At 49.3% G+C, this 23,504-nt stretch overlaps 12 protein-coding genes across 12 annotated transcripts; 9 read left to right on the top strand and 3 right to left on the bottom strand.

Moving 5' to 3' along the window:
• Nucleotides 1-66: 66 nt before the first annotated feature.
• On the top strand, nucleotides 67-1,191 carry LOZ57_003183 (uncharacterized protein; the record flags this gene model as incomplete). The annotated part of the gene is made up of 2 exons (XM_049252235.1): nucleotides 67-632; nucleotides 696-1,191. The coding sequence occupies 2 exons, from the start codon at nucleotides 67-69 to the stop codon at nucleotides 1,189-1,191; spliced, it is 1,062 nt and encodes a 353-aa protein (XP_049108739.1).
• Nucleotides 1,192-1,656: 465 nt separating this feature from the next.
• On the top strand, nucleotides 1,657-3,009 carry JIP5 (WD repeat-containing protein jip5; the record flags this gene model as incomplete). The annotated part of the gene is made up of 2 exons (XM_049252234.1): nucleotides 1,657-1,985; nucleotides 2,079-3,009. The coding sequence occupies 2 exons, from the start codon at nucleotides 1,657-1,659 to the stop codon at nucleotides 3,007-3,009; spliced, it is 1,260 nt and encodes a 419-aa protein (XP_049108738.1).
• A 653-nt stretch (nucleotides 3,010-3,662) lies between these two features.
• Nucleotides 3,663-4,814, top strand: LOZ57_003181 (uncharacterized protein; the record flags this gene model as incomplete). The annotated part of the gene is made up of 2 exons (XM_049252233.1): nucleotides 3,663-4,188; nucleotides 4,267-4,814. The coding sequence occupies 2 exons, from the start codon at nucleotides 3,663-3,665 to the stop codon at nucleotides 4,812-4,814; spliced, it is 1,074 nt and encodes a 357-aa protein (XP_049108737.1).
• A 251-nt stretch (nucleotides 4,815-5,065) lies between these two features.
• Nucleotides 5,066-6,859, top strand: DPH2 (Diphthamide biosynthesis protein 2; the record flags this gene model as incomplete). Its single annotated transcript, XM_049252232.1, has 1 exon — nucleotides 5,066-6,859. The coding sequence occupies one exon, from the start codon at nucleotides 5,066-5,068 to the stop codon at nucleotides 6,857-6,859; it is 1,794 nt and encodes a 597-aa protein (XP_049108736.1).
• Nucleotides 6,860-7,523: 664 nt separating this feature from the next.
• Nucleotides 7,524-10,187, top strand: LOZ57_003179 (uncharacterized protein; the record flags this gene model as incomplete). Its single annotated transcript, XM_049252231.1, has 1 exon — nucleotides 7,524-10,187. The coding sequence occupies one exon, from the start codon at nucleotides 7,524-7,526 to the stop codon at nucleotides 10,185-10,187; it is 2,664 nt and encodes an 887-aa protein (XP_049108735.1).
• A 1,188-nt stretch (nucleotides 10,188-11,375) lies between these two features.
• Nucleotides 11,376-12,029, bottom strand: LOZ57_003178 (uncharacterized protein; the record flags this gene model as incomplete). The annotated part of the gene is made up of 1 exon (XM_049252230.1): nucleotides 11,376-12,029. The coding sequence occupies one exon, from the start codon at nucleotides 12,027-12,029 to the stop codon at nucleotides 11,376-11,378; it is 654 nt and encodes a 217-aa protein (XP_049108734.1).
• Nucleotides 12,030-12,802: 773 nt separating this feature from the next.
• LOZ57_003177 (uncharacterized protein) lies at nucleotides 12,803-13,939 on the top strand (the record flags this gene model as incomplete). Its single annotated transcript, XM_049252229.1, has 1 exon — nucleotides 12,803-13,939. One exon carries the CDS (start codon nucleotides 12,803-12,805, stop codon nucleotides 13,937-13,939), a length of 1,137 nt encoding a protein of 378 aa, XP_049108733.1.
• Nucleotides 13,940-14,612: 673 nt separating this feature from the next.
• Nucleotides 14,613-16,172, bottom strand: IZH3 (inc metabolism membrane protein; the record flags this gene model as incomplete). Its single annotated transcript, XM_049252228.1, has 2 exons — nucleotides 14,613-15,938; nucleotides 15,996-16,172. 2 exons carry the CDS (start codon nucleotides 16,170-16,172, stop codon nucleotides 14,613-14,615), a joined length of 1,503 nt encoding a protein of 500 aa, XP_049108732.1.
• Nucleotides 16,173-16,937: 765 nt separating this feature from the next.
• LOZ57_003175 (uncharacterized protein) lies at nucleotides 16,938-17,718 on the top strand (the record flags this gene model as incomplete). The annotated part of the gene is made up of 3 exons (XM_049252227.1): nucleotides 16,938-17,287; nucleotides 17,336-17,579; nucleotides 17,641-17,718. The coding sequence occupies 3 exons, from the start codon at nucleotides 16,938-16,940 to the stop codon at nucleotides 17,716-17,718; spliced, it is 672 nt and encodes a 223-aa protein (XP_049108731.1).
• Nucleotides 17,719-18,321: 603 nt separating this feature from the next.
• GPI17 (GPI transamidase component) lies at nucleotides 18,322-20,207 on the top strand (the record flags this gene model as incomplete). Its single annotated transcript, XM_049252226.1, has 2 exons — nucleotides 18,322-18,606; nucleotides 18,660-20,207. 2 exons carry the CDS (start codon nucleotides 18,322-18,324, stop codon nucleotides 20,205-20,207), a joined length of 1,833 nt encoding a protein of 610 aa, XP_049108730.1.
• A 228-nt stretch (nucleotides 20,208-20,435) lies between these two features.
• LOZ57_003173 (uncharacterized protein) lies at nucleotides 20,436-21,206 on the bottom strand (the record flags this gene model as incomplete). The annotated part of the gene is made up of 1 exon (XM_049252225.1): nucleotides 20,436-21,206. One exon carries the CDS (start codon nucleotides 21,204-21,206, stop codon nucleotides 20,436-20,438), a length of 771 nt encoding a protein of 256 aa, XP_049108729.1.
• Nucleotides 21,207-22,301: 1,095 nt separating this feature from the next.
• LOZ57_003172 (uncharacterized protein) lies at nucleotides 22,302-23,414 on the top strand (the record flags this gene model as incomplete). The annotated part of the gene is made up of 4 exons (XM_049252224.1): nucleotides 22,302-22,361; nucleotides 22,422-22,593; nucleotides 22,672-22,796; nucleotides 22,857-23,414. 4 exons carry the CDS (start codon nucleotides 22,302-22,304, stop codon nucleotides 23,412-23,414), a joined length of 915 nt encoding a protein of 304 aa, XP_049108728.1.
• Nucleotides 23,415-23,504: the final 90 nt, after the last annotated feature.

Here is a 23,504-nt window from a genome sequence, read left to right as displayed (position 1 = left end):
TCTTTGTGGATAGGTTCTGAAAGGCTAGTCGGTGGCTTCATGGAGTTATTCACATGTTAGCTAACAATGCATTTATTCAGATGCTCCCCGCGATCTTTCTTCTCAAGCCGCTTTTCGTCGTCCGCCGCCTACGCTCCCTCGGCGTCGACAATTGCAAATAGATTCCTGACAAAATGTCAGGCCGCCGGACCTCAAACTCGAACACAGGCCCTTGATGCTAATCAGCTTCAGCTTTTCTCCTTGACACTCAACCGGAACCACCTCTACTCCAATACTCCGGCTCTATCCAATGCTCCCGCACCACCAGTCGGAACACCGGTTCCACCCGGGTATCATCTTGTGTACTTCACGCCTGCTTTTCTAGAAAGTGAGTTAGGCTCCGACGGGACCGATGTATCGTATAATCCGGATGCACCTTTTACAAGGCGGATGTGGGCCGGTGGGGAGGTTCAATGGCCAAGAGCACCAGATGGCAGATTGAATCTACTACGAGTCGGGCAAGAAGTACGAGAGATGACGAAGTTTCTTAGTGCCGAAGCAAAGGTGATTAAGAAAACCGGGGAAGAGATGATCATTGTTGGTTTGGAGAAAGTCTTTGAAAACGAACATGGCGTCGCCCTTACTGATAGACGGTGAGTTGGCATTAGTTTCTTTTGCTGAGAATCGCAGTTACTGATACCTTTTCAACTCTACAGCAGTTGGGTATTTCGACCTGCACTAAAAGTACCAAGCCCGAGCGAAGAGCCTCGTTCATACCCTCCGCTCTTGACATCCAAGCCTCCAGCGCCCCCTTCCCCGTCTTCTCCCACCACCAAGGTGTACACTCGAAATCTCCGCCAGACTCCAGAGTCTCTTTTCCGGATGTCAGCCCTAACATTCAATGGACACAAGATACACTACTCAGTGCCATGGGCACGTGAAGTCGAGGGCCACCGGGGCCTTGTTGTCCACGGCCCGCTGAACCTAGTATCAATTCTGGATTTTTGGCGAGATGCCCAGGAACACGGCAATGCCAACCCGGAGGACATGTTGCCTTTGAGCATCAGCTATAGGGCCACCAACCCCTTGTACGCGGGAGAGGAATACCAGATTTGCCTAGAAATGGACGGAGAATATTCCAAGGCAAATATATACAATGCAGAGGGCGTTGTCTGCATGAAGGCAGAAATCAAAGGTCCAAAAATAGACTAAATCAAAGTCCAGTCCATTGGTAACCGGATGAGCTTGTCTCCAAATGAGGCGCTATCTACTGGCCCAAACCACCATATTACTATGCATTGTAAATCCTTTAGTACTTTTCTATGATTCAAATCCCAGTTCTCGTTATTGTCTCGAATGAAAGGCGTTGGTGGCTGCGTGAGGAGAGATCGGATACAGGAGGTAGGCACCACGGAAAAAGTATCTTCCAATCGTATTTCAATAATCCGGGATTGAGGCTTGGCAATATCACGAGTATTTTCATCTTTGAGAAAACACAGCTGGGGCTACAGACGTCGGGAATAAAGTAGATTGAAAGCTCTTTATACTGTTTATCTGAAATGTTTCCTTGACCTAATTCCATTCCTCCCTATATTTACTGTGGATTTCCCGAGTCCTCCAAATTGAGAGCTACAACAGCTCCTCGAAGCTCCGCTCTGCCAACCACTGGATGTAGCTATGTTCGATACTGTCTGCAGTTATCCTCTCAGCTCCGATCTTTTTGCACAAGCGGTCCATCCTACTGAACCACTGGTATCCGTAGGGCTCTCGTCAGGCCACGTTCAGACGTTTCATCTACCGCCCCCCTCGGAGAATGGGAAGGCTGGATATGGGCATATAGACACTGTTTGGCAAACGAAGCGCCACAAGGGAAGCTGCCGGAGTGTAGCCTTTGGAATTGATGGCGAGAGCTTGTACTCCGCGGGTTCCGATGGTTGGGTGAAAGCTGCGAGGACCGAAACTGGGAAGGTAGAGTGGAAGTTTGCGGTGCCAAGAGCTGGCGATGGGTAAGTCTAGATAAAAAGAATCCCTTTCTTACGGGCGCATTGCTCTGATGCTTGTTGCGCTGGGGCTCAAAAGTTAAACCGTTTGGTTTATAGATCGAGTTTACCTGTCGACAGCCCATCGCTGATTCACGCACTGTCTCCACAAACGTTACTTCTCGCAACCGACTCCGGGGCTTTACATCTATTTGACGCTCGCGATCGCTCTACTGAAGTATCTTCTCGGCCACAACAGACCCATCATCCACATGACGATTATGTATCTTCGTTGACACCCTTACCTCCTTCAGAAACAAGTACTTCTGGCTACAGCAAACAATGGGTTACCACAGGTGGTACTACAATCGCAGTCACAGATCTACGCAGAGGGGTTCTAGTGCGAAGTGAAGATCAAGGCGAGGAGCTCGTCAGCTCGGCCTATGTAACTGGACTTAAAGCGGGAGGAACTAGCAAAGGGGAGAAACTAGTTGTTGGTGGAGCTAGTGGTGTGCTTACTCTCTGGGAAAAGGGTGCTTGGGATGACCAAGATGAGCGTATCGTTGTTGATCGTTCGATTGACGGCGGCGAGAGCTTAGAGGTCATTACAAACGTGCCCGATAATTTGGGGCATGGAAAGATCGTCGCAGTCGGCCTGGGTGATGGGCACGTGCGATTTGTGCAACTCGGGTCGAACAAAGTTATATCTGACCTATCTCATGATGATATTGAAGGAGTTGTGGGCCTGGGGTTTGATGTGCAAGGGAGGATGATTAGCGGTGGTGGCACTGTTGTGAAGGTATGGCATGAAGCTGTCAGTGAGGAGGAAGACAGCGAGGAGGAATCAGACGATGAAGTTGCTCAGAATGGACAGCTTCCTGGGTCGAAGCGTAAAGTTCAGAACGGCAAGGACAGTGATGATGATGAAGATGACGATAGCAGCGAGGAAATGAACAAAAGGGAGAAAACGAAGCGCAAGAAGAGAAAGAGAGGCAAGGGAAAGGATACGTCTAACGGCGTGCATGTCATGGCATTCAACGACTTGGATTAGTATCACTCGCATCTGAACATTGGCAATAGAGATGCTTGGGGGAAACAAAACTGGCGATGTGAAAAATTGCCGTTTTGGACAGCGACAAATTCTCAAGATATCTTCAAATCTAGAATATTATAAATGAAGGTGTTGGCATTTGCCTCGGCTCATACAGGTTTTATGATACTATTCAGCAATTGCATCTTTGAGCCGCGTCTCGACCGAGAACAAACATGTGCTCAAGAGTAGATCGGTAATGAGAGAATAGATCATTCGAAATTAAACCCCAAATAAAACAACTATCTGGTTTCTCGATTCTCGCGGGCCTCAAGTAGTGCCTGTAGAGTGCAGCTGTTGTGGTGAGTGAGCGTGGGGTTTGAATTCAAAGCGGAGAGCATTTGCCGTAGATTCGCGCCGGATGAGAAACACTCTCGGAACAAATTCAACACAGCAAGCTCAAAAAACCGGTAAAGGCTAAGATAAGTCCAGCCAGAAAATTGCTAAGCAACGCCCGGGAGCTTTAAAAGACCTTGTCGGAACAATGCCGGTTCATCCTGTATCGCCGCCTTCTTGCAGAAGAGTTACGGATGATAGCAACTTTGCTTCACCCTTCCCTCGTCAAAGCGGGTAACCAGAGCGGCGTATTACACAGCACACGGACTTTGACAACCATGGAAGCATTCGAATACAATGCCAGCCCAGCGCGGGTGGTGTTTGGATTTGGCACCATCAAACAGCTCCCCAGTGAGATTGCGCGCCTGAAGGTCTCGTCTCCGCTCCTTTTGTCTACGCCGCAGCAGCTACAGCAAGCCGATGATCTGAAGCGCCTACTAGGCGGCCAGGTGGCTGGCATCTTCTCTGAGGCCACTATGCACACTCCTATGCATATCACGGAAAAGGCCCTGAAATATGCTTCTGAACAGGGGGCCGACAGTGTCGTCTCCATTGGTGGTGGAAGCACGATTGGCTTGGGCAAGGCAATAAGTGTCAATACTGGCCTACCGCATATTTGTATCCCGACTACATATGCAGGAAGTGAGATGACTCCGATTCTGGGCGAGACAGCAGACGGCGTGAAGAAAACTAGAACTGATCCTAGGATTCTTCCTGGAACTGTTATATATGATGTGGATTTCACGATGTCACTTCCTGTTGGAATGAGTTCGACGAGTGGCGTAAATGCCATTGCTCATGCAGGTATGTTTTTCTTCTTAGTTTGATACGATTCTATAGAACTTTGAAGCAAATCTTCAATTCTAATACCATCGATCTCAGTCGAGGCGCTGTATGCGCGCAACGGAAACCCAATTATCCGCCTCCTCGCTGTTGAAGGTGTGCGTAGCCTGGCAACTGCGCTACCACAGATTGTTAAAGACCCGTCCTCTCGAGATGCCCGCTCACTAGCACTCTACGGCGCCTGGCTCTGTGGGATGTGCCTGGGTAGCGTCGGCATGTCTATCCATCACAAGCTCTGCCACGCTCTAGGCGGTAGTTTCGATTTACCCCATGCCGAAACGCACACTGCTGTTCTCCCACATGCTATTTCCTATAATGCACCAGCCATACCAGAGCCTATGAAGGCACTGGCTGATGCGCTTCCGGACAGCGAAGGCGATGCTATTCGGGGTTTAAATGTTCTGTTGACGAAATTGCCTGTAAAAAGAGCGCTGAAGGACTTCGGAATGAAGGAGGAGGATATCGACAAGGCTGCTGATATCGCGGTTAGCAACCCGTATTGGAACCCCCGTGAAATTCAGAGAGAGCCCATCCGGGAGTTAATTAGACGTGTATGGGCCGGCGAGGAAGCACGCGCCAATCTGTAGAGTATTATTAATGCTGCTGTTACTTTCTCTCTCCGTCGGTCTTGATGAGCGAACGATTTAAGATTCAGCGAATCAGATAAGATTGATTGATAAGATAAGCCTAGGCTCATGACATAATCAATATTTCGGCGTAATATTACACATCTATTACCGCCCCGCCAGCTAGATATTTCGCAGTCAGAAAGACATCAAGTTTGCCAGAGGAACACCAGCAGAGAGACACAGCTGGCATTACGCCGAGGAAGTCAATAATGGCTGTTGCACCAGAAGTTGCGCCAATTCTATCGACCCCGGACAACCACATCCTCGAGGCGACAGAGCCCACCACTACCCCGCGCACGACCGACTCGCAGTCAGACGAAGAACTCAACGTTATATACGATATTGAGAGGACGATCAAAGAGATCAGGCAGGGAAGATGGCGCCGAATTGCTCTACAATTTCCCGATGAAATGCTACCCGATGCACCTCGAGTGTTTCAACTTCTCAGCCGTGGACTGGAAAGTTCCGCAGTTGCCCCTCAATTGGAAGATACCCAAAAGGCCGGTGATAGCTCGAAGTCTTGCGCATGTGGGAAATTGGCGGATAATGGGACAAACAAGCTGGACTTGGAAGACGTTACTAAATCTTTCACAACTACTTTGAGTGTTCAAGACGTGCCGAAAGATCTACCTCCGAGGCTCTACATTCTTGGTGATACTTCGTACGGCACTTGCTGTGTGGACGAGGTGGCCGCTGAACATGTAGATGCTGATGCTGTGGTTCACTATGGCCGGGCATGTCTATCGCCGACGTCGAGATTACCGGTGGTCTATGTCTTTACACATAGAAAGCTGGATTTCGGACCACTCGTGGAGGCATTTGAAGACGTCTACCCCAACAAGGATGAGAAGATTTTGGTTGTCGCGGACGTCACATATGCCAACCACGTTGAGGCGATTGCTTCTATGTTAATGAAGGAAAAGGGGTACACGAATTTGTTTGCTACCAGCGTGGTGCATGATCCTGCTTCGCCTGTTCCAAATAGGACAATTCCGGCATCCGTCCGAGAGGAGCCAGAAAGCTTAAGAAATTGGCAGCTCTTTCACATATCGGATCCTCCAACGTCGCTTCTTTTGACGCTATCCTCGCGAGTCGCGTCAATTCGCATCTACTCCACCAACCGAGGGTCTAGTACGGTCCGACCGCCAAAGACGCTCCTTGCATCAACAGCAGCAGCGCTACGGCGACGATACGCAATCTTGACGTCACTTAACACAGCGCCCATCTTTGGAATTCTAATAAACACTCTGAGCGTGAAGAATTATCTACATATTGTCCAGCATGTGCAGCAGCTTATCGCAGGGGCTGGGAAAAAAAGTTATCTTTTTGTTGTTGGTAAATTGAATGCCGCGAAAGTCGCTAATTTCAGCGAAATAGGCGGATGGGTGGTTATAGGATGCTGGGAAAGCTCCCTTGTTGACAGTGCAGACTTCTGGAAGCCAGTGATCACGCCGTACGAGCTGGAGCTGGCTTTACAGAAGGACACGGATCGCGTATGGACTGGGGAGTGGCGAGGTGATTATCAGGCGATGCTGGATGATGCAAAATTGGGCACAGACGATCGCTCGACGGGGTCCGACGATCGAACAGACGTCGAGAGCCGCAGCCCTGACGACGATGACGACGACGACGACTTGTCGGAATCCGAATCGGCGCCTCCAGAGTTCGACCTGCGCACTGGCAGGTACGTCTCAACAGCCAGCGCCCGCCCCATGCGTAGCTCGCATGTGCAGCCAGCGTCTTCAGGGATGCGGCGTTCTATTGAGGCCAGAAACTCGACGGCGCTTACGCGAAGGATGAATGGGGAGATTGCGACAATCAGCGGCGTTGTGTCGCCGGGCGCGGAGTTTTTGAGATCCAACAGGACGTGGAACGGGCTGGGCAGCGACTTCACGGTGCAGTACGAAGACGACGGTGAGGCCGGCCGGGGCAGCGTGGTTGTCGAAGGGCGCAGCGGCGTTGCGCGCGGATACACGGTGGGCGTGGACACAGCGCGGCGGTAGTTAGTAGACGGGTGGATGTACTCCGTACTCCGTATAGCTCATATGTAGCGCAGTCAGTGTGTAATCGATGGCGAGTTTGCCCCAGCTAGAGCTCCATGGCCTTCCGCCAGCCCAGAGCAGCCAGCGATTGTCGCCGCCTCGGCCAAGCGGCCGTCACTCACGCACTCCAACAGCGGCGCTCAACGTGGCGCTGGCCGCCCCTTGCCAGCTCGTTAGTTAGTTAGTTAGTTAGTTCGCTCGGGCGCGGAAAGTATCTGCGCCGCCAGCGCCAAGCGCATATCAACCAGAAGTGTCGCCGAATTCCACGGCCGGCGCGCTGCCAACCGCTGCTCCCTCGCCTGCTCTGCCTCTGCCTCTGCTGTTCCCGGCCAACAAGCGCTGCTGCGTCTGAGCTGAGCTGAGCTGAGCTGACCGCCTGTGCGTCTGGCGACTGACGTTGTGTCGTGCAGATCCGCGCCCTTCAGCATCACAACTGAAGCAGCTCCTCTTCTGTTTCATGACCCTGTCCATCTCACACGAGTCTCGCGTTTCCTAATCATCGCATCGGCCACCCTTTCCTATCGCTCTCGGTGTTTCTATCATGCTTCGACTGCCCGTCCGCTCTGTCCCGGCGCTGCCTCTGAGTTGCTAATCCCGCCGCCTGCAGACCCGACCAGCCCAGGCCATGACCTCCAACCCCGTCGCCAGCCTCTCCCGGCTGCGGCTGGACGACACCTCCAGCGAAACAGCCTCCTCGGCCTCGCTCGCTGGCTCGATAGAATCCCAGGATGAAACGGCTTGGACCGATCACTACCGCCCGCTGTCGACCCTCGAACGCGTCTTTTCCACCCATACGCCCATCCTCGAATCGTTCCTCCTCCAAGCGCCCACCGACTCCATCTTTCGCCTTTACCACACCTCCCACTACCTCCGAACATTCCTACGATCGTATCCAACAGCATGGCAGTACCTCTCCTTTCGCCTTCTCCTGCCGTCCACAACCGCCCAGGTGCGTCCCGTCACCGCTGAAGCTGACGGCCAGGTCGTACAGCGACAGTCCCGGCCATACGCACTAGATCAGTTGCTCCTCCACGTTGTCATACCCTTCAGTCCGTCACTGAAGAGCCTGGACCTGGATAACACCACTGTCTCGGGCCAAAATCTCATTTCAACCGTCCTGAATGCGAGACGGGAGACCATCGAACATTTGTCAGTCCGTGGCTGCAAGAATGTTTCGCTCAAGTACCACATCATACCGTACCTCACCATGTTTGGGCTACAATACGATGCAGATATGAAATCAAGAGTTGGCTCATCTTCAAAAGTTAAACACCTTGCGCTTAAAAGTCTATATACCTATCGCTGCAGACACCATAGACGACGCCCATACCTTACTTCATCTTTACATCGAAGAGATTCGGATTCAGAACCTACCCATGAACTGGTTAATCTCTGCCATAAACTTGGAATATGGACGGATACGGCATGGTGCACTACCCCGGCTGGCCGGTGCTTCCGGAGAAGGGGTTATGCTCAAATGCGTGCGCCACAGGGAACCCCTGAAGTATGGGTCGTATTCGACAGGCTATGGAGATCTAAAAATTGGATAGGTCCGGTCATCGATTCCTTTGACTCGCTCAAACGTGATGGAAAATTATGGGAGCACGATGAAACAGGATGTTACGGAGAAGCTCTGGGAACAGGTGAGGACCAGTGCTACGGTGAAGGCAAAAGAATACCCGCACACTTGCGAAGAAGCCATCGAAAATTTATCGAAAACGTAAAATGCGATTCGTGCTTGGAAGAAATACATGAACGGTGCGAACAGTGTAGTGTCCTGATGCACTGTATGGGTTGTCGAAAAACGCTGTGCTATAGCTGCGCATATGACACTCCATACGCACGCGAACCAAAAGCAGAAGGAAATGAAGCGAGGCACAGCATCTGGTGGGCCCCCGGCGCTTCAACCACCCCGTGCTCGATGCAGGAACCCTCGGATGCCAATGCCGATGGAAACAATACTAATCATCCTCAGAATGGTATCCCAGCCCCTATCATATATCCTGTGCTGAAGTTTCGATGGTGTTGCACCGAGCCGACATTTACAGGCGGTGGTGGAATTAATGTGGGCCAAGGAGGTCGAGATGCAGATCGCATGCGAGCTGCTCCCCTTCCAAGAGCTCAGGGGTGGGAAGATCCAGAATATTCGTCAAATGAATGGAGCAAAACATTCCCCACGCATGCTTACGGAGACCCGTCGAAGCCAGACTATACTCTTGTCGAAGGCCATGTTGAAATGATGCGGTGGCTCCTTGGACCCCCCAATCACCAGACCTCTCAGTGTCCCCGGAACCTGTGCCAGGAATGCTATGATTCTCCACAGTGGAAGGTCCACTGCAAAACTTGCTCAAAGCCTTTGTGTATGGAACACGACCTACGTGGGCTTCGTCTTCGTATCTGTGGCTATCGAGATTTATTTATGGAGAAAATTGCTATCGACTATACTCCTGCGAGTTCTCAATCCGTGGTCAAGCCCCAGGCTCATCGTTCTTCATCTGCTCCCGAAGTCAATGTTCCTTCGTCACTCCTAACTACCACTCCTGTGAACAATGGACCGACTTCCAGCCACCCTCTTTCTATTCCCCAAACAAACCGCCCTTCTGATGACAGCCTAGTGATACAAAATTCGTCGACTAGCTCGAATAATCACACTCGCGCCTCATCACCTTCATCCGCGTTTTTCGAATCGCCTATGAGAATTGAAAAGTGGCAAGGATGCCAGTCCTTCTTCTGCCCTGAATACCGCGCAGCTGGAGATAAGCGCCAACGATGCACAAGCATTCTGAACGAATGCACATCCTGCTCAGTGCATGTCTGTCAGGACTGCGTCCGTGCCAACCCACCCTGCACGTGCACCTTTTGTGCCAACAAATATCTATGTCCCAATTGCTACCTCGTCGTCATCCGGAACGGAAACTGTCGCCGGCTCGAAGAAGAACGCGCCAAGTACCTTCAAAAACAGCGCGCTGGTTTAGAAATGCTGGACGTGGCTCTAGAGCGGCACATTGCCAATGAAGTTGCTGGCTTTGCCGGCCAATTTTTTGGCACCTTGTCGATCAGCAGCAGCAGCCAGCCCGGATTCGACCACATTGAGCACACTAATGAGTTTGATATTCATGCAGCCCCGTTCCTGGACCAATTGGATGGGCTCCATCATGACGATGCTCTTCACCAAGAGGAGTATACGCTTAATTCTGCCCTACCAGTCTTCTCATATGACGACGAGGAGATTGAGCAAGCGGGAAGTGGCTCAGAAAGGACAGATGTTGTTACTGGGGACGGTGCCTGATTGTTTATCTCGCTTTTCCCATTATAGCTACTGCATCTCTTCGATTTTCACGATGACGACTTTGACACTGGCCTGCCTTTCGTTTACTACTTTTCCTAATTTTTTGGAGTCATTTCTTTACAGCCCCTACTACATTACCGTCCCAGCCGATTGATTTCACTGCAAAGGTGTTTTAGGGCCTGATCTTCGTTTTTTTTCCTCTTTTGTCTTTTTCCTCAAATTGTTTTGCCATCTCATTTTCTTTTTCTATGTTGACTTTCCAGTGCCGTCTTTAACGAAATACCATTTTTTTTGTGTTCTTCTTTTTTCCCTACTTTGTTGCGTCCGAATCCGGGGAGTCCGAAAAAAGCACATTTTCAGGCGATGGGATTTGCTTTAATTGGGGGAATAATTCTCAAGGGGAAGATAAATTCATACTATTCCGCACCTACGGGGAGGGGAGCATTTAGCGGGTGTAATATCTCTGGCTCTGATTTTTCCTACATGCTGTTTATTTGATGATTTACTAATTTGTCACTTTCCTGGTTGTGCTGACTCTGGGAAACTCATTGTCTTCAATAAAGATTTCTATTTATACTGTTTATAAAGGCGCTTAAGATACACAAATGAAAACTCATTCCGAGTCCTTTTAGTAGAGGGCGTGGTGGGTCATAAACAAGAAACGGAGAATCGATACGCCCATATAAATGGGGCAAAAAAAAGAGAAATAGCAGAAAGAAGGACGTAGTATATAAATGTGCAAGATCGTTATGGAAGCCATGAACATGGGAGCAAATGAATAGTGATTGCTCAGCTGCTATCGTGTAGGATTATCAGTGTTGGCAATCCGTTATCAGCGACCAAGCTCCGATACGATTTTCCTGGGAGTAGGGGATATACAAAAAAATGTTGATCGTCATGTGCATCGGTGATGCCGAAATTCATACTTAGAAATCATATACCATGAAAAAGGTCAATGGAATTAGTGTGCTGGTTAAATAGCGTCAATCAAGTCCGTAATAAATATATAAAGCGTTGGGCAAAGCAACATGGAATCCGCTGGTAGTACGGGCCTGCTGGCCCATGTAAGTAGAAATCTGTGGGGAGGTGATGATGTAGGTATCGGTGCCCCAAAATAGGTTTCGGTGTTCGAAAGGTGTAGGATAGCTAATAAGGCTGCTTGGTGCGGTAAGGGAGCGCGAGGGGAACTCATGGCCTCGAATATGCTGTTGGAGGGAATGGGCAATCTGCCGTGGGCTGCCAGCTCCACTGTTGCGGGATGGGCTGAGGTGGGGCCGCCGAGCCATCAGGTCGGTGTAGCACGGGCTGCGGCTGTGTAACTGGTGACAATAATACATCGTTGGCTTGCGTCATCCCGGTGGCACTTGTGCAGATGGACATGGACCTACGCGAGGCTGCTCGCGACGATTGAATGGAGTAGGGTGGTGGTGGCGTCTCACTGGTTGCTGTGGACGTGTTCCCAAGGCTGCTGGGCACGGAGAACGCTGACGAGGCATCAGACGAGTGGTCGTCGCTCACCTTCGTCCGTGCTTGATTGACTTGAAAATCAAGTGGTGTCTTCTCGTCCACTGGGTACTCTGAGAGTCGCAGATGCGTCGGAAAGCTAAGGTCCTCAAAGGCAGGGGGTTTTTCATCGTTGACATCAAAGGCACGAGGCGTGTATGCGGGGAGTGGTGCGCAGGGGCCATATGGATCATCCACCACGTTGCCAACGTTACCAGTAATGGGATCGGCCATCATACCAGGAATGTGGGGAGACTGATGCTGCGTTGAGGAAGGCTTCGGGCCTTTTTGACTGTGGGCATTTGAAATGCAGCAAAAGATGGAGGCCAGGAATGCCATGTTGGCGTATACTTTGTCACTCAACACAACAACGTCCAATAGCGACAGTCGGCAAATAACTATCAGAAGTGTGCGGAAAGCTTTGGTGATGATATGGCAAAAACGACAATGGAAAGAAGGCCCTCGTCAGCCCCTTAAACATCTGTTGTTGCTCAAGGCCATGAATATCGGCGATAATGGCTCCTTATCGTCAAGACATATTCGATCCAGGAGAAGGGGATATGACAATCGCGAGAAAAGGGTGTTGCTAGCTTGCTGGGTTGAGCCAGAGTGGAAGATTCATATCAGAGAAGCCAGATCTGCGGGGAAACAATCACAGCGTCTAGAAATGCGGCTTGTTGGGTGTGAGGCTGAGCTTGCAGGGGAAGGCCTAGGCCTAGTACGATGCCATACGCGTATCTGTTGGGGTTCGCGGCTGTCTCCTCTGTATCGTACACGGCATTACGTCGGCTCCCATCATCGAATCAAATGAAGTTTACTTTACAAGAACGATAAGCAGGAATAACGTTGATCCGTTATCAGTGTATCGATACCGTTGTCAAAATTACGAGCGGTATATCGCACGACGAGCAGGAGATATCAAGATCACTTGTTCGAAAAGTTCACTGTTTCGCCGTTAAAAAAAGCTCGGCCTGCCATAAACTAAGCTTATTTGAAATTCCTATATTACTACCTGTTTCCTACCGCCGATTTTGACACCCACTAAGCTCGCTTTTACCCCACTCTGCAGCCATCTGGTCATCCAGCGGCATACCGAAGAAACCGCAGTTCAGATGTCACTTTCACCCCTCGAGGGTTTCGACGATTATGCGACGATAGCCCAACTTGTCCAGCCTCCTCAGGTTCCCCGCCACCGGTCGCACGACCCTTCCAACAATCAAAAGCGGACAGATCCTTTTCAATTTGGATCTCGGTTCCTTGAAGAAGGCGACGATGTGTTTGAATTCAACGCTTGGGATCACGTTGAAACAGATGCAGACTATAAGCAATATACAGAGCTTCAAATAGCCAAGCAGCGCGAGGCGCCAGTCTCGGATTTCGATCGTCAACGGTTTAATTCGGACCCGGCAAAGTGGTGGAATTTGTTTTATAAGAATAATACTGGTAACTTTTTTAAGAATCGGAAATGGCTGCAGCAAGAATTCCCCGTGCTCGCGGAAGTTACAAAAGCTGATGCAGGCTCGAAGTTGGTTTTGGAAATCGGTGCGGGAGCAGGAAACACCGCCTTTCCAATCCTGGCCAATAATTCTAATGAAGAGCTTAAAATACATGCTTGTGACTACTCCAAAAAAGCGATTGAAGTGATACGTGGGAATGAAAATTATAATGAACAGTATATCAGAGCTGATGTGTGGGATGTTACAGCAGAGGGGGATGACTCCCTTCCACCAGGGATTAATGAAAACACTGTCGATGTGGCAGTAATGGTCTTCATATTCTCTGCTTTGGCACCAGACCAATGGACGCGTGCTCTATTGAACATATATCGACTTTTGAAGCCCGGAGGACAGGTTTTATTCCGAGATTATGGTCGAGGTGACCTAGCGCAAGTAAGGTTCAAGAAGGGGCGTTATATGGACGAGAATTTTTATGTCAGAGGCGATGGTACTAGGGTATACTTCTTTGAAAAGGACGAACTGGCCCACATATGGAGTAAATGGACTCCCAGTGGAGGCCTGCCCAGGTATGAAGAAGAAGCGGGGGATTTACCGGCTGAGGTCACGCCGAACCCCAGCGCTGGATTCGATGTCATTGACCTCGCGGTGGATCGCAGGCTAATTGTGAACCGCAAGCGAAAATTAAAAATGTATCGCTGCTGGATTCAAGGCCGGTTCCAAAAGCGTGATTTACGCTCAGATGAGCGCTCCCGGGCCTTGCTTGGGGGCGAAGCAGCCGAGCTTAATAGTTGAGATGTAAGATGAAAAGCAATAATAACCAGAGGAGCACTATACGGAGTATATGTGGATCTCCAAAATGTCAACCTCCTATTAAAGAGATAGGATGAGCTATTGTTTCCCGACCCACCCCCGCAGAATAGATAGCTGTGGGCTAATAGTCGAGAGTGATTATTGACAAAACTATAGATATTTTGAACTAGTCAAAATTTGCACATCTTCAATGAGAGGTTTCAACGTTGGTCACTTTACCTTTTAACAAAATATGCTATGTACTAGAAATGTATATGAAAATATCAACAGAAAATATTCCGTCATTTAATTGCGCTGCAAACACACAAAAACATAATTTATCGAGATCCTTTTTCGCTCGTTTCTATCTCGCATTTGTATCTATTCAGGCAGTATTCCAAAAAGCGTGCCAGGGTATATTGCGATATGAAATGAGCCGAGTATATTCAATACTTCTTCACCCATAGTGCTCCAAAAAAGCATTATTCACGTAGCGTTCTTGCTTTGATGAAAGCCGTAGGAAACCAGCTCGCCAAGGGTACCCCGTATACGGACAGGCGATCGGTATGAGAAATGGCGGGGGACGGGTTAGAGATCGATTCTCTGAATTAGCTAGGAGTATTTCGGGGACCTGAAAACCCCGGTTTATGCGCTTTTGTTACCTGCTCAGAAGCGATTAGTACTTTAAAACCGGACATTCGCCTGCCGCGCGTGTGAAAGCTCCAGTAAAGAGGTGTTGCATCGCATGATAGTGAAACAAAATCCCACCCAGCACTGCGATATGCCAGATGTTATGGCTGCCACCAAAATAATCAAACAGGCCGGGACACCAGCGTTCAGGAACTTGGGAAGCATAGATGCAAGCACCCGAAAAGTATACAAGAAGACTTTTCATTATGGGTGAATAGAAATATAGGCACCACGTAAATCCTCGAGTGTAGCTTAACTGAATAAGTGGGGCGAATCCAGTCAGTGCAAGAGTAACGTAGAAAGCGACACGGGCCCAGGCCATATCAGCGCGGTTAAAAGTAGGATGCCAGGGAAGGATGAGGCCAGCAATGCCGAGAGAAGATGTCATAAGGATATAAATCCAACGAGAAAGGGGTTCGCAGTAAAATGCCGTATATTCAGTTGTAACGATAGACGCGGCGACTAGAAAGGATATTCCAGTATAATCCACGCAGGCAAATCGCTCCATTAAGGTCTGTGATGCAATGCCGTTCATGGTGTGCCATACCGTGCTGCAGACGAGACATTTGGAGGCGGCCGTGAAGAAAATAGCAGCCACAGCGATGTCAGCTTTGGTGCTAAGAGAGAAGTTGGGGCTGAGCGGGTAAAAATAGAATGCCACGGCGAGAACGATAATTAAACCAATTAGATGAGACCAGATGTTGACGAGTTCGTTCGAGAAGGTAAAAACTGAAGTCACGCATTCGATTTTGGAGGTCGTGAAACGATAGCCATCCAGGATGTGGGGGTTGACCCTCCAGGGATGAGGGAGATCTGCATAGGTGATAAGTCGCTTCTCTTTGGCCAGCAGAATGGCGCGCTCGATACTTTCACATAGAGCGAGCTGCGCATGTCGGGCGCGTTCCATCCCCTCATCGAGCACCACTCGAGCATGGTTTAGGCCCGAATCAACAGCACGCCACCCCTCATCAAGTGCACCATATATCCCTCGATCTTTAACGGCGTGTACACTTGATTCGAGTTCTAATAAAAAGCTTTCCATGAGTCGCATACTTGCTTGTGCTTTCTGTTCCAGTGTTTCTTTGGTTGCAAGCGCATGGTTATATTGCTCCTCCAACGTTTCTACCACTATTCTTGCTCGACGTTTCCCACTTCCCATAAGCTCACCAGATGCATGGCAACATTTCTCCCTTACAGTCTGTAAAGCGGAGTATGCTCGCTTTAAGCCGGAATCGACGTCTGCTATATGTGATTGTCTGTAGTTCTCCAGCCATTGTAGCCGCCGTTCTAGATCTGCTAGAAACAATTCAACCTACGCGCGTACAACCAACGTCAGTGACAATAGCACGGCACACCCGCTTCTACTTACTCTTAAGAAGATAGCGTCGGCATCGTAGTCACACGAGAGTCTGCGAACCGAATGAAATGAGTGTCTGCGCCTTCGACTTCGTAGGATATCTGATGCAGACAGTAAACTGGTGGTTTCTGTCATTTGCGCTTGTTCAGCATGAGATTCCACGGCCACGGGGGACGTGGCGCAAGCCATGGATACGAGAGTATGCAACGATAGGTAAATGAGCAGCTCCCCCAGATATCGAGGCTCTTGTACTTCTGGGGGAGGTTGGCGAGGCGTAGCAACTCGGAGTAGCAGGTATTCACGACCAGGAACTCAGTAGCTAGACTATCTAACGTTTTGCTGTCGTCTGAAAGTAAAACACAGCAGGCTGTCAGAGGAACCGGAGGGGAAGACACCGGCGATTTATGGGACAATGGAAGAAAGACTGAAGAGAATGCGGGCAGCTGACGTATAATAAGGGAGAAAGCGGAAGCCAAAGGTCCCAGTGAAGTGGGGTACCGCTGCAAATGAAAAGCCTCGCAGCGGGCACGGCGCGACAGGGCTGGGTGCCCAGCGGCGTAGCGTCTTGTGATGCCCACGTCAAGGCGTTCTCGGAGGATTCCCCGCGGCCCTAAAACGCGGCCAGTTGGCGGTCGTCGAAGTGGGCTCTGCAGGTATTTCTGGCGATGCAAAAGCCTGAATCGTCGGCGGTGGCCGTGGCTGTGGAAGCTCAGGGGTCTTGGTACGTACCAGTACCACCCGCGAGCGTTGAACCTGCTTGTTGACCTGTAACAGGCGGTAACATTGGGACTCAACTAGCCGTATACGGCTTAGCCTAGGAACCGTACCAACATTGATCCGCGTATGGCGCTAGTCAGAGTTTGGCTAGTCTCTGATTAGCTAAGCGTGTCTTGATTTCGGCGTTCATCCCAAACCACGACCGAGACACGACTGAGCTCTGCAACCACTGCAAAAATGGCTGTAGAAGAGATTGTTACTGATTCCTCTCTGCTGCCGGTGCTTGCAGCTAGCTCTAAAACGGTCTCTGAATGTCAAAACCTCCTTGCTTTACTTGACCCAACCGCCATCACTGCGCCGCTACCCAAGGAGACCACTCTAAGCATCTCGAAGCAGCAGAAACTAGTTTTTTCATTGCTTGCTCAGCTACGAGGCCTGAATCGCGATGCTGTTTTTAACGTCCGATCAACGAAGCAAGCTACTGCAGAAGCTCGCCAGGAGGTCGATCGGCTTCACTTGCATCTCCAGAACTTATACTATGAGCAACGACATCTGAGTGGGGAGATTGCTGCATGCGAGTCATATGAGTAAGGTTCCCTAAGTCTCGCTTGACTGTATTTGCTAATCGTCTGCAGTCACTCCTACATGTCGCTGCCCTTGATTCCTGTCGAGGAGTTCCTCAAACTTTATCCAGAGCATGTCGACTGCGACCAAAACGAACTTATGGTTGCACGTATAAACCATGAGCACGCTGAGCGCGAAAAACTGGAGCAAGCTAGGCAAGAACTCTTGAAACGGAAGCAAGCCCTAATAGCGGAGAATAAGAAACGAAGAGACGATCTTGCTAGCCTAGACGCAGACTTGGAACGTTTCATTGATGTGAGATCCTTCAACATATGTGATAGACGACTGAGTTTGGTACGGCTAACGCTACTTGTAGGCTGCTAAACCAATTCAAAAACTATTCGAAAAGGAATACGCTGTGGGAAACCGCAAGACCATTGTCGATGAGAAGTGATTCTCCCCGGAGTATCTCAGCAATATTCAAATATTTCCCAAGCCAATCGCCATTAGCAACAAGCGATAGAAATTAGCTGTGCCAAACTGCTATCAGAAGGTACGTGCATGCTGTGATGCAAGCAAATCTTCATAGCTTGCAAGATGTCCTGGAGACTATCAAGAAAGGACTTCTGGCGCCCGAAGTCAATTTAAAAGCTATTAGCTACCTGGGCAATAAAATCTACAACAAAACACGGCTTTATCACTGCAAAAATAGACTACCAACTTCCGGCCCAAGCGTGGCTGAGTTAAGAGCGATGGCTACTGAGTAATGGGCGATTTGGCCCACCCGCATTAAATGCACCGATAGTTGTCAAGTTAGCAATACAGCTACCTTGTCTCAAATGAAAAATCCTTCTATCAATACTTCTTATGTAGGCCACTTTTTATTATTCATCGTAATGAGAGTCTTGTCGCGGTTCAATGGAAGCCCGTACACCCCTGGCCGTCGTTTTGTGTTGAGCTGCTAGAACGGGCTGCCAAGCTGGAGTCGCGGATTTCGGTGCAAGCTGGAGTCAACTTACTCTTCCTCAACCAGCACAGACTAGAACATGAGCTAACAATGCCGAATCGACATGGAGGCGCCAGGAATTTGTCCGCGGGCACTCCCGCTGAACCTACAAATACAGCAGAAACCGAATCCTTGACAACGGAAGGCAAAAATGTGGCGAACGCTCAACTCGGCCCTCCGCCTGAGAAGCCGGAAGCAATTCGCACCAGGTCGCTTGTGATATGGGCATTTTGGGCAGTGATAGTGTTATTGGGGGTTCCAATGTGGTCAAAGACAACGTCTATTTACAGAGCTCGACTTCCACTTGATGATATGATAGACTGGGCTGCTGGCAAGGTACGTTGGTCCGCCATGATGAGGGAGAACCATCTAATTCATTTCGATCTCAGTCATGCCGACCAGTGTTTCCACTTCAAATAAAAGTCCAAGCTCCTTTAGTTCAGACCCAAGACGCGAGGAATCTTGTTCAATCGACACAGCACGCGCTGGACGATCTTAACGACTTCCCTGCTCACCACCTTCGACTCCAGCTAGTGGAGAAGCCACAAGGTCTTGATGAAGACACCGCAAACATCGTGGGTCTTGATACAGATTTCAATACCTCGAATACTGCCGCCCTTGTTGTACGACTCCTCCCAAGTGATAACATTACAGCGCCGATTTCAAGTTTGCATCAGTATGTCGAACGACTGGATATTTCGTATCCATCCAGCCAAATACAACAACAATCAGCATCACAGTCGCCTCTAGCTTCATTTATTGCTAGGGAGTTACAGAATCTATTCAGTGAGGAGAAGGCCACACTGCAATACATTCTCTCCAAAAGTAACATGTTAGGTCCCGTCCTCCAACCCTCGATCACTAGCAGATCAACGGCAGGGCTGCAGTCTTCACATGGTAGCATAAAGGATCAACGGAATACAGCTATGGGGTCTGTTGCTCCAGAGCTGCTGGACTCTATTGCTCGCCGGATCAGCCGCTCCTTCAAGTACGCGGATACGTATCACCTAAGCTTTTCTCTCTTTACTCCTGGTGCAGAACCCTCGTCGTGGGATATCGAGCCAGCTCTGCAGGAATACTTGATGCCTCTTCTTACTACCCTTTCTCCGATAAGCAATTTCACGATCACCACTCAGGTCCAACTCTATGCCGCTTTCTCTCCGACTTTCACGCCTCTTGAATACGACCAGGCTCGAGAAGCATGGACTCTTAAGAAGGAAGATCTTAGTGCTTTTATTAATGCTGCAGAATGGCCGTTAAACCCTAGCATTGGTCGTGGGCCCACAATCAATTTCATTCTCTACGTTCCGGCGCCCACCCAATCACCCCTCGTCATCAAAGAAAGCCTCGCAACAAGCTGGCTAATTCCTCAATGGGGGGGAGTTGCTATTCTCAACCCACCCGTGTCCCTCGCGAATGAGTCTCCTAAAAATCCATCCCACCTTACCAAAGAATCCCTTCATCGTGCGCTATCCACATTCTCTCACCAACTTTTCTCCCTCCTAGGAGTGCCGACTTCCCCATCTTCTCTACCATTACGCCTTCAACACTTGATTCGAATGAACACAGCGTCCTTACTAATCTCTGCCTCTTCTACCATGGGATCTCTAGCCCGACTCACTCGCTCTCTTCCATCAATTCCTATCCCAGCAAATGTTGCTACGTCCGTATCAAGAACGCTCTCCCATCTATCCTCTGCATGTGACCTCTTACGAGATGGGAATTTCATGCAGGCCCTCGCTTCTGCTCGCATTGCCGAGAATGAAGCAGAGAGGAGCTTCTTTGAAAAAAGTATGGTTGGACAGGTATATTTTCCAGATGAGCATAAGGTTGCGGTCTACCTGCCTCTCCTGGGACCCATTGGAGTCCCGTTGGTGCTGGGATTAATCAAGGAAGTCAAGAGGCTTGTGTCCTGGTGGAAAACGAGGAAAATATGATATCTAGGCTAAAACTGTGTTGGCACGGCTTTTTGGCGAGATTCTATTTGTAGCAGGTACCCTGCGCTTTCTAAATTGTTTCTATTTGACACTGATTTCAACCTCCATCATATATAACTACCTCAGATGTTTAAATGCAAGAAGAATCTGTGCTATTACGCTTTTGTACGCAGTATTGCATGTTCTTATAAATATATTGTAATATAAAACAGTCGAGCCAAAAAAATATTATATCCCGGGCCGAAGCGTATGTTCATTTTGGTAAAATCGTTTTTGTGCTTGTTGTTGCTCGGGTTCACCGACCTGATAACGTGGGCTTCCTCGCGGATTCTGGAAGCCGACCCTTTCCATCATCTGGCTGAAAGTAGTAGGCGGGCGGAAATTAGTTTCATTGATATTCCGACTTGGTCGGGCAGTCCCTTCGTTCAGTTGAATTGGACTGTAAACCCGTATACTTTCCATGGTTTGTTGGGTACGTGGGTATATTTGTTGTGGAGGAGTGATAGGCATAGTTGACGCATCCGGGACAGTGATAGTCAATTTAGGAGCAAATAAACTTTTTACTCGCGTACTCGCACGCGCCCTAATTGATCGGCTTTTAGGGCTATTCTCTGAGCTTCCTTGATGACGAAGAAAGTCAGTGCGGATGGAGCCTTGCGCACTAGAGGGTATGGGATCTGATATATGGAGGATCATATTATCGTCCGACCTTTGTCTAAAGGGGCCAGGTTTGGATGAGGCGGCTGGTGTTCGGTTCGCTCGACGCTTTTGCAAGAAATAGAATGCAAGCCCCAATAGAAGGCCAGCAATTAATCCAGGGAAAAAGCCAGCGGCAACCGCTCCGCCAGGAAACGACGGACAGCCAGGGGCTTGGCAGGGTGAAACATCGGTATTGGGTGTGTGAACCGGGGTCTCTGCTGTTGTGCTAGAAGTGGAGGTTGAAGTAGAGCTCAGCGCAGCCGACGTGGAGGTAGCAGAACTTAGAGGGTTTTTATTCATGATTTTGCAGTTTCCGTTGAAGCAACCATATCCATGCGGGCAACAACCGCTTCCACATTGCGTGAGAGGGTCTGTAAGCCGTACCGTCTTAACAAGGCTGGAAGGGTCTATTGCAACATTTTGCCGCTGTATGTCGCAGGTGATGGTCTTAATACTGGTGCAATCACTTCCATTCGGACAGCAAATTAGTGTTCTAGAATCATCCAAACTAAGGCAAGATGACGACGGTGGACAACAGAAATTGGACGGAAGATTTTTGTCAGGGCACCTTAATAGGTTTTGGCCTGGGCAAGAGGCGTCGTCTCGACGCAGCACATTGGAAACGAGTCCTGGTACGGAGGCTGAATGGGAAACACTTAGAAGCTGAAGGGCGCTGAGCACGATGTGCTGTGAATGTCGCATTTCTATGACCAAGGTACGAAACTAGAATACTGAAAGTTGAAAGATTAGGAAGAATAAGAGGCCCCGGTGGTACAAGTAGATAATTCAGAATAGATGAGATAGCATGCTAGAAGAAAACGCTCTTCAACTCAGTTGAAGAAAATGGTCAATAAAAACAGCACACGAGTTCAACTCGGTATAAAAGGTGGAAAGTAAGCCAGACTTGACGAAAGACATAGAAAAAGGAATCGTTTCAATATATGAATGGCGATTCCACGAGCAGCAGGCTTCAGACATGCGACCCTCGCTGCAGACATGATTGCAAGGGGAAACTTGGTATTGTGGCTATTTCAAGCAACCTAGAGAGCCAATATGGGCCACTCGACCACTAGTCGCACACGATAGCCAGACGCCCAGGATTCTGAAGAAAACGGGCGGCTGTCGAGTCTGAAACAGCGTCAAATGCAGCGCGATGGTTGGGCGACGTTGAGTTTCTTCTGGTGGTTCTAAATTGGGATCCTTGTCAGGCGGGCGGATGCCAGCCAGGGATCAGCGTTATGATTGGCTGGTTGTCCCAACACGCAGCGCTAGGCCTATATCGGACTAGCGACCTTGGCATTAGAAATTCTGGCCTTGAAAGTTGAAGCAAAAAGTCGTCGACACCGAGTTCGGCTCGAGCATCGGGCTGTTGGCAATGGTTCAGTCTGGTTCTTCATGATATCCCAACGGTTATTACGGCCGCAGCTCGGTCTGCGTGCTGGGGCTTCAACGAGAGTCAGTTTTACACGCAATTCCTTGCCCGACAGAAACGCTAATCGTGCATGCTCTCTGTAGACACTTTTATCGCAGACCCATGGCCGAGAATTGCATTCTGTTCCGAAATTGACATACTACAACATTTTCAAAGAGAATGGCGTTCCGGGTATGTTATCTCCCAGTGGTTTTCATATGGCCTGGGACCAATATCAGGGCTATCTCGTGGATAAATTGAATGAGATGACAGCAGGTAGGCCTACCGTCCCCATTTTCAGGGCTTCAAAGTTGGAGTTGGCACCCAATAGACCGTTGATTGACAGGTTTCTAGGGAAACCCGATGCGGATGTTGCCACCGGATCACTCTTAACCAAGTACGCGCGTGATGCTAGTAACGCCTCACTTTTTAACTATGCTTCGATGGCGCATAATAACCATTTGTTCTTTAATTACCTTGTGAGCATCTAATCGAGACAATTCTCCTCCAGGGTCTGATCTAACAAATCGCTCATATAGTCACCCGAACCTGTCGAAATCCCCACCAAGCTATTAGAAGCGATTGATGAATCGTGTTCGTCTTTAGAGTCACTTAAGGCAGAATTCCTTGCGACTGCCAACGCCATGTTTGGGCCAGGATTCGTGTGGCTAGTAAAGAGAAAGGATACTGCTGAACTAAGAATTTTGTGCACTTATATCGCTGGCTCGCCCTATCCTGCCGCGCATTGCCGTCTTCAACCCATTGATATGGCTACTGAGACAACTGGAATTGTTAGCGGTGAACCTTATCAAGCGGTTAGCAAAATCGCAAACAGAACCTATGGTTCGATGGGACGATATTCCAAAGCCAAACCTCTTGCTCCCGGTGGCGCCGATGTTCACCCAATTCTTTGTGTAAATACATGGGAGCACGTATGGCTCCAGGATTGGGGCGTTGGTAGAAAAGCGCAGTATCTCGAAGCCTGGTGGAACAGTATCAACTGGGAGGCTGTGGCTCAGACCTACCAATCTATTGGGCCGGACAACGTCATGACTCGGAGAAAGTTGCCTGGTGCTTATGCGCGGGCCTATGCGTAGCCGGCAATTTTGAATCTGGCACTTGTTTTTTGGTCAAGCGATGTACAATATCAATACCATTTTTCTATTTTTGCCATTTTTTTTTTTTTT

This window comes from Ophidiomyces ophidiicola, assembly GCF_022830035.1.
Source record: "Ophidiomyces ophidiicola strain CBS 122913 chromosome Unknown scaffold_10, whole genome shotgun sequence".
In the NCBI taxonomy this organism is placed as follows: Eukaryota; Fungi; Ascomycota; class Eurotiomycetes; order Onygenales; family Onygenaceae; genus Ophidiomyces; species Ophidiomyces ophidiicola.
The sequence above is the reverse complement of the archived record's forward strand: the minus strand, read 5'-3'. Positions and strand labels throughout refer to the sequence as shown.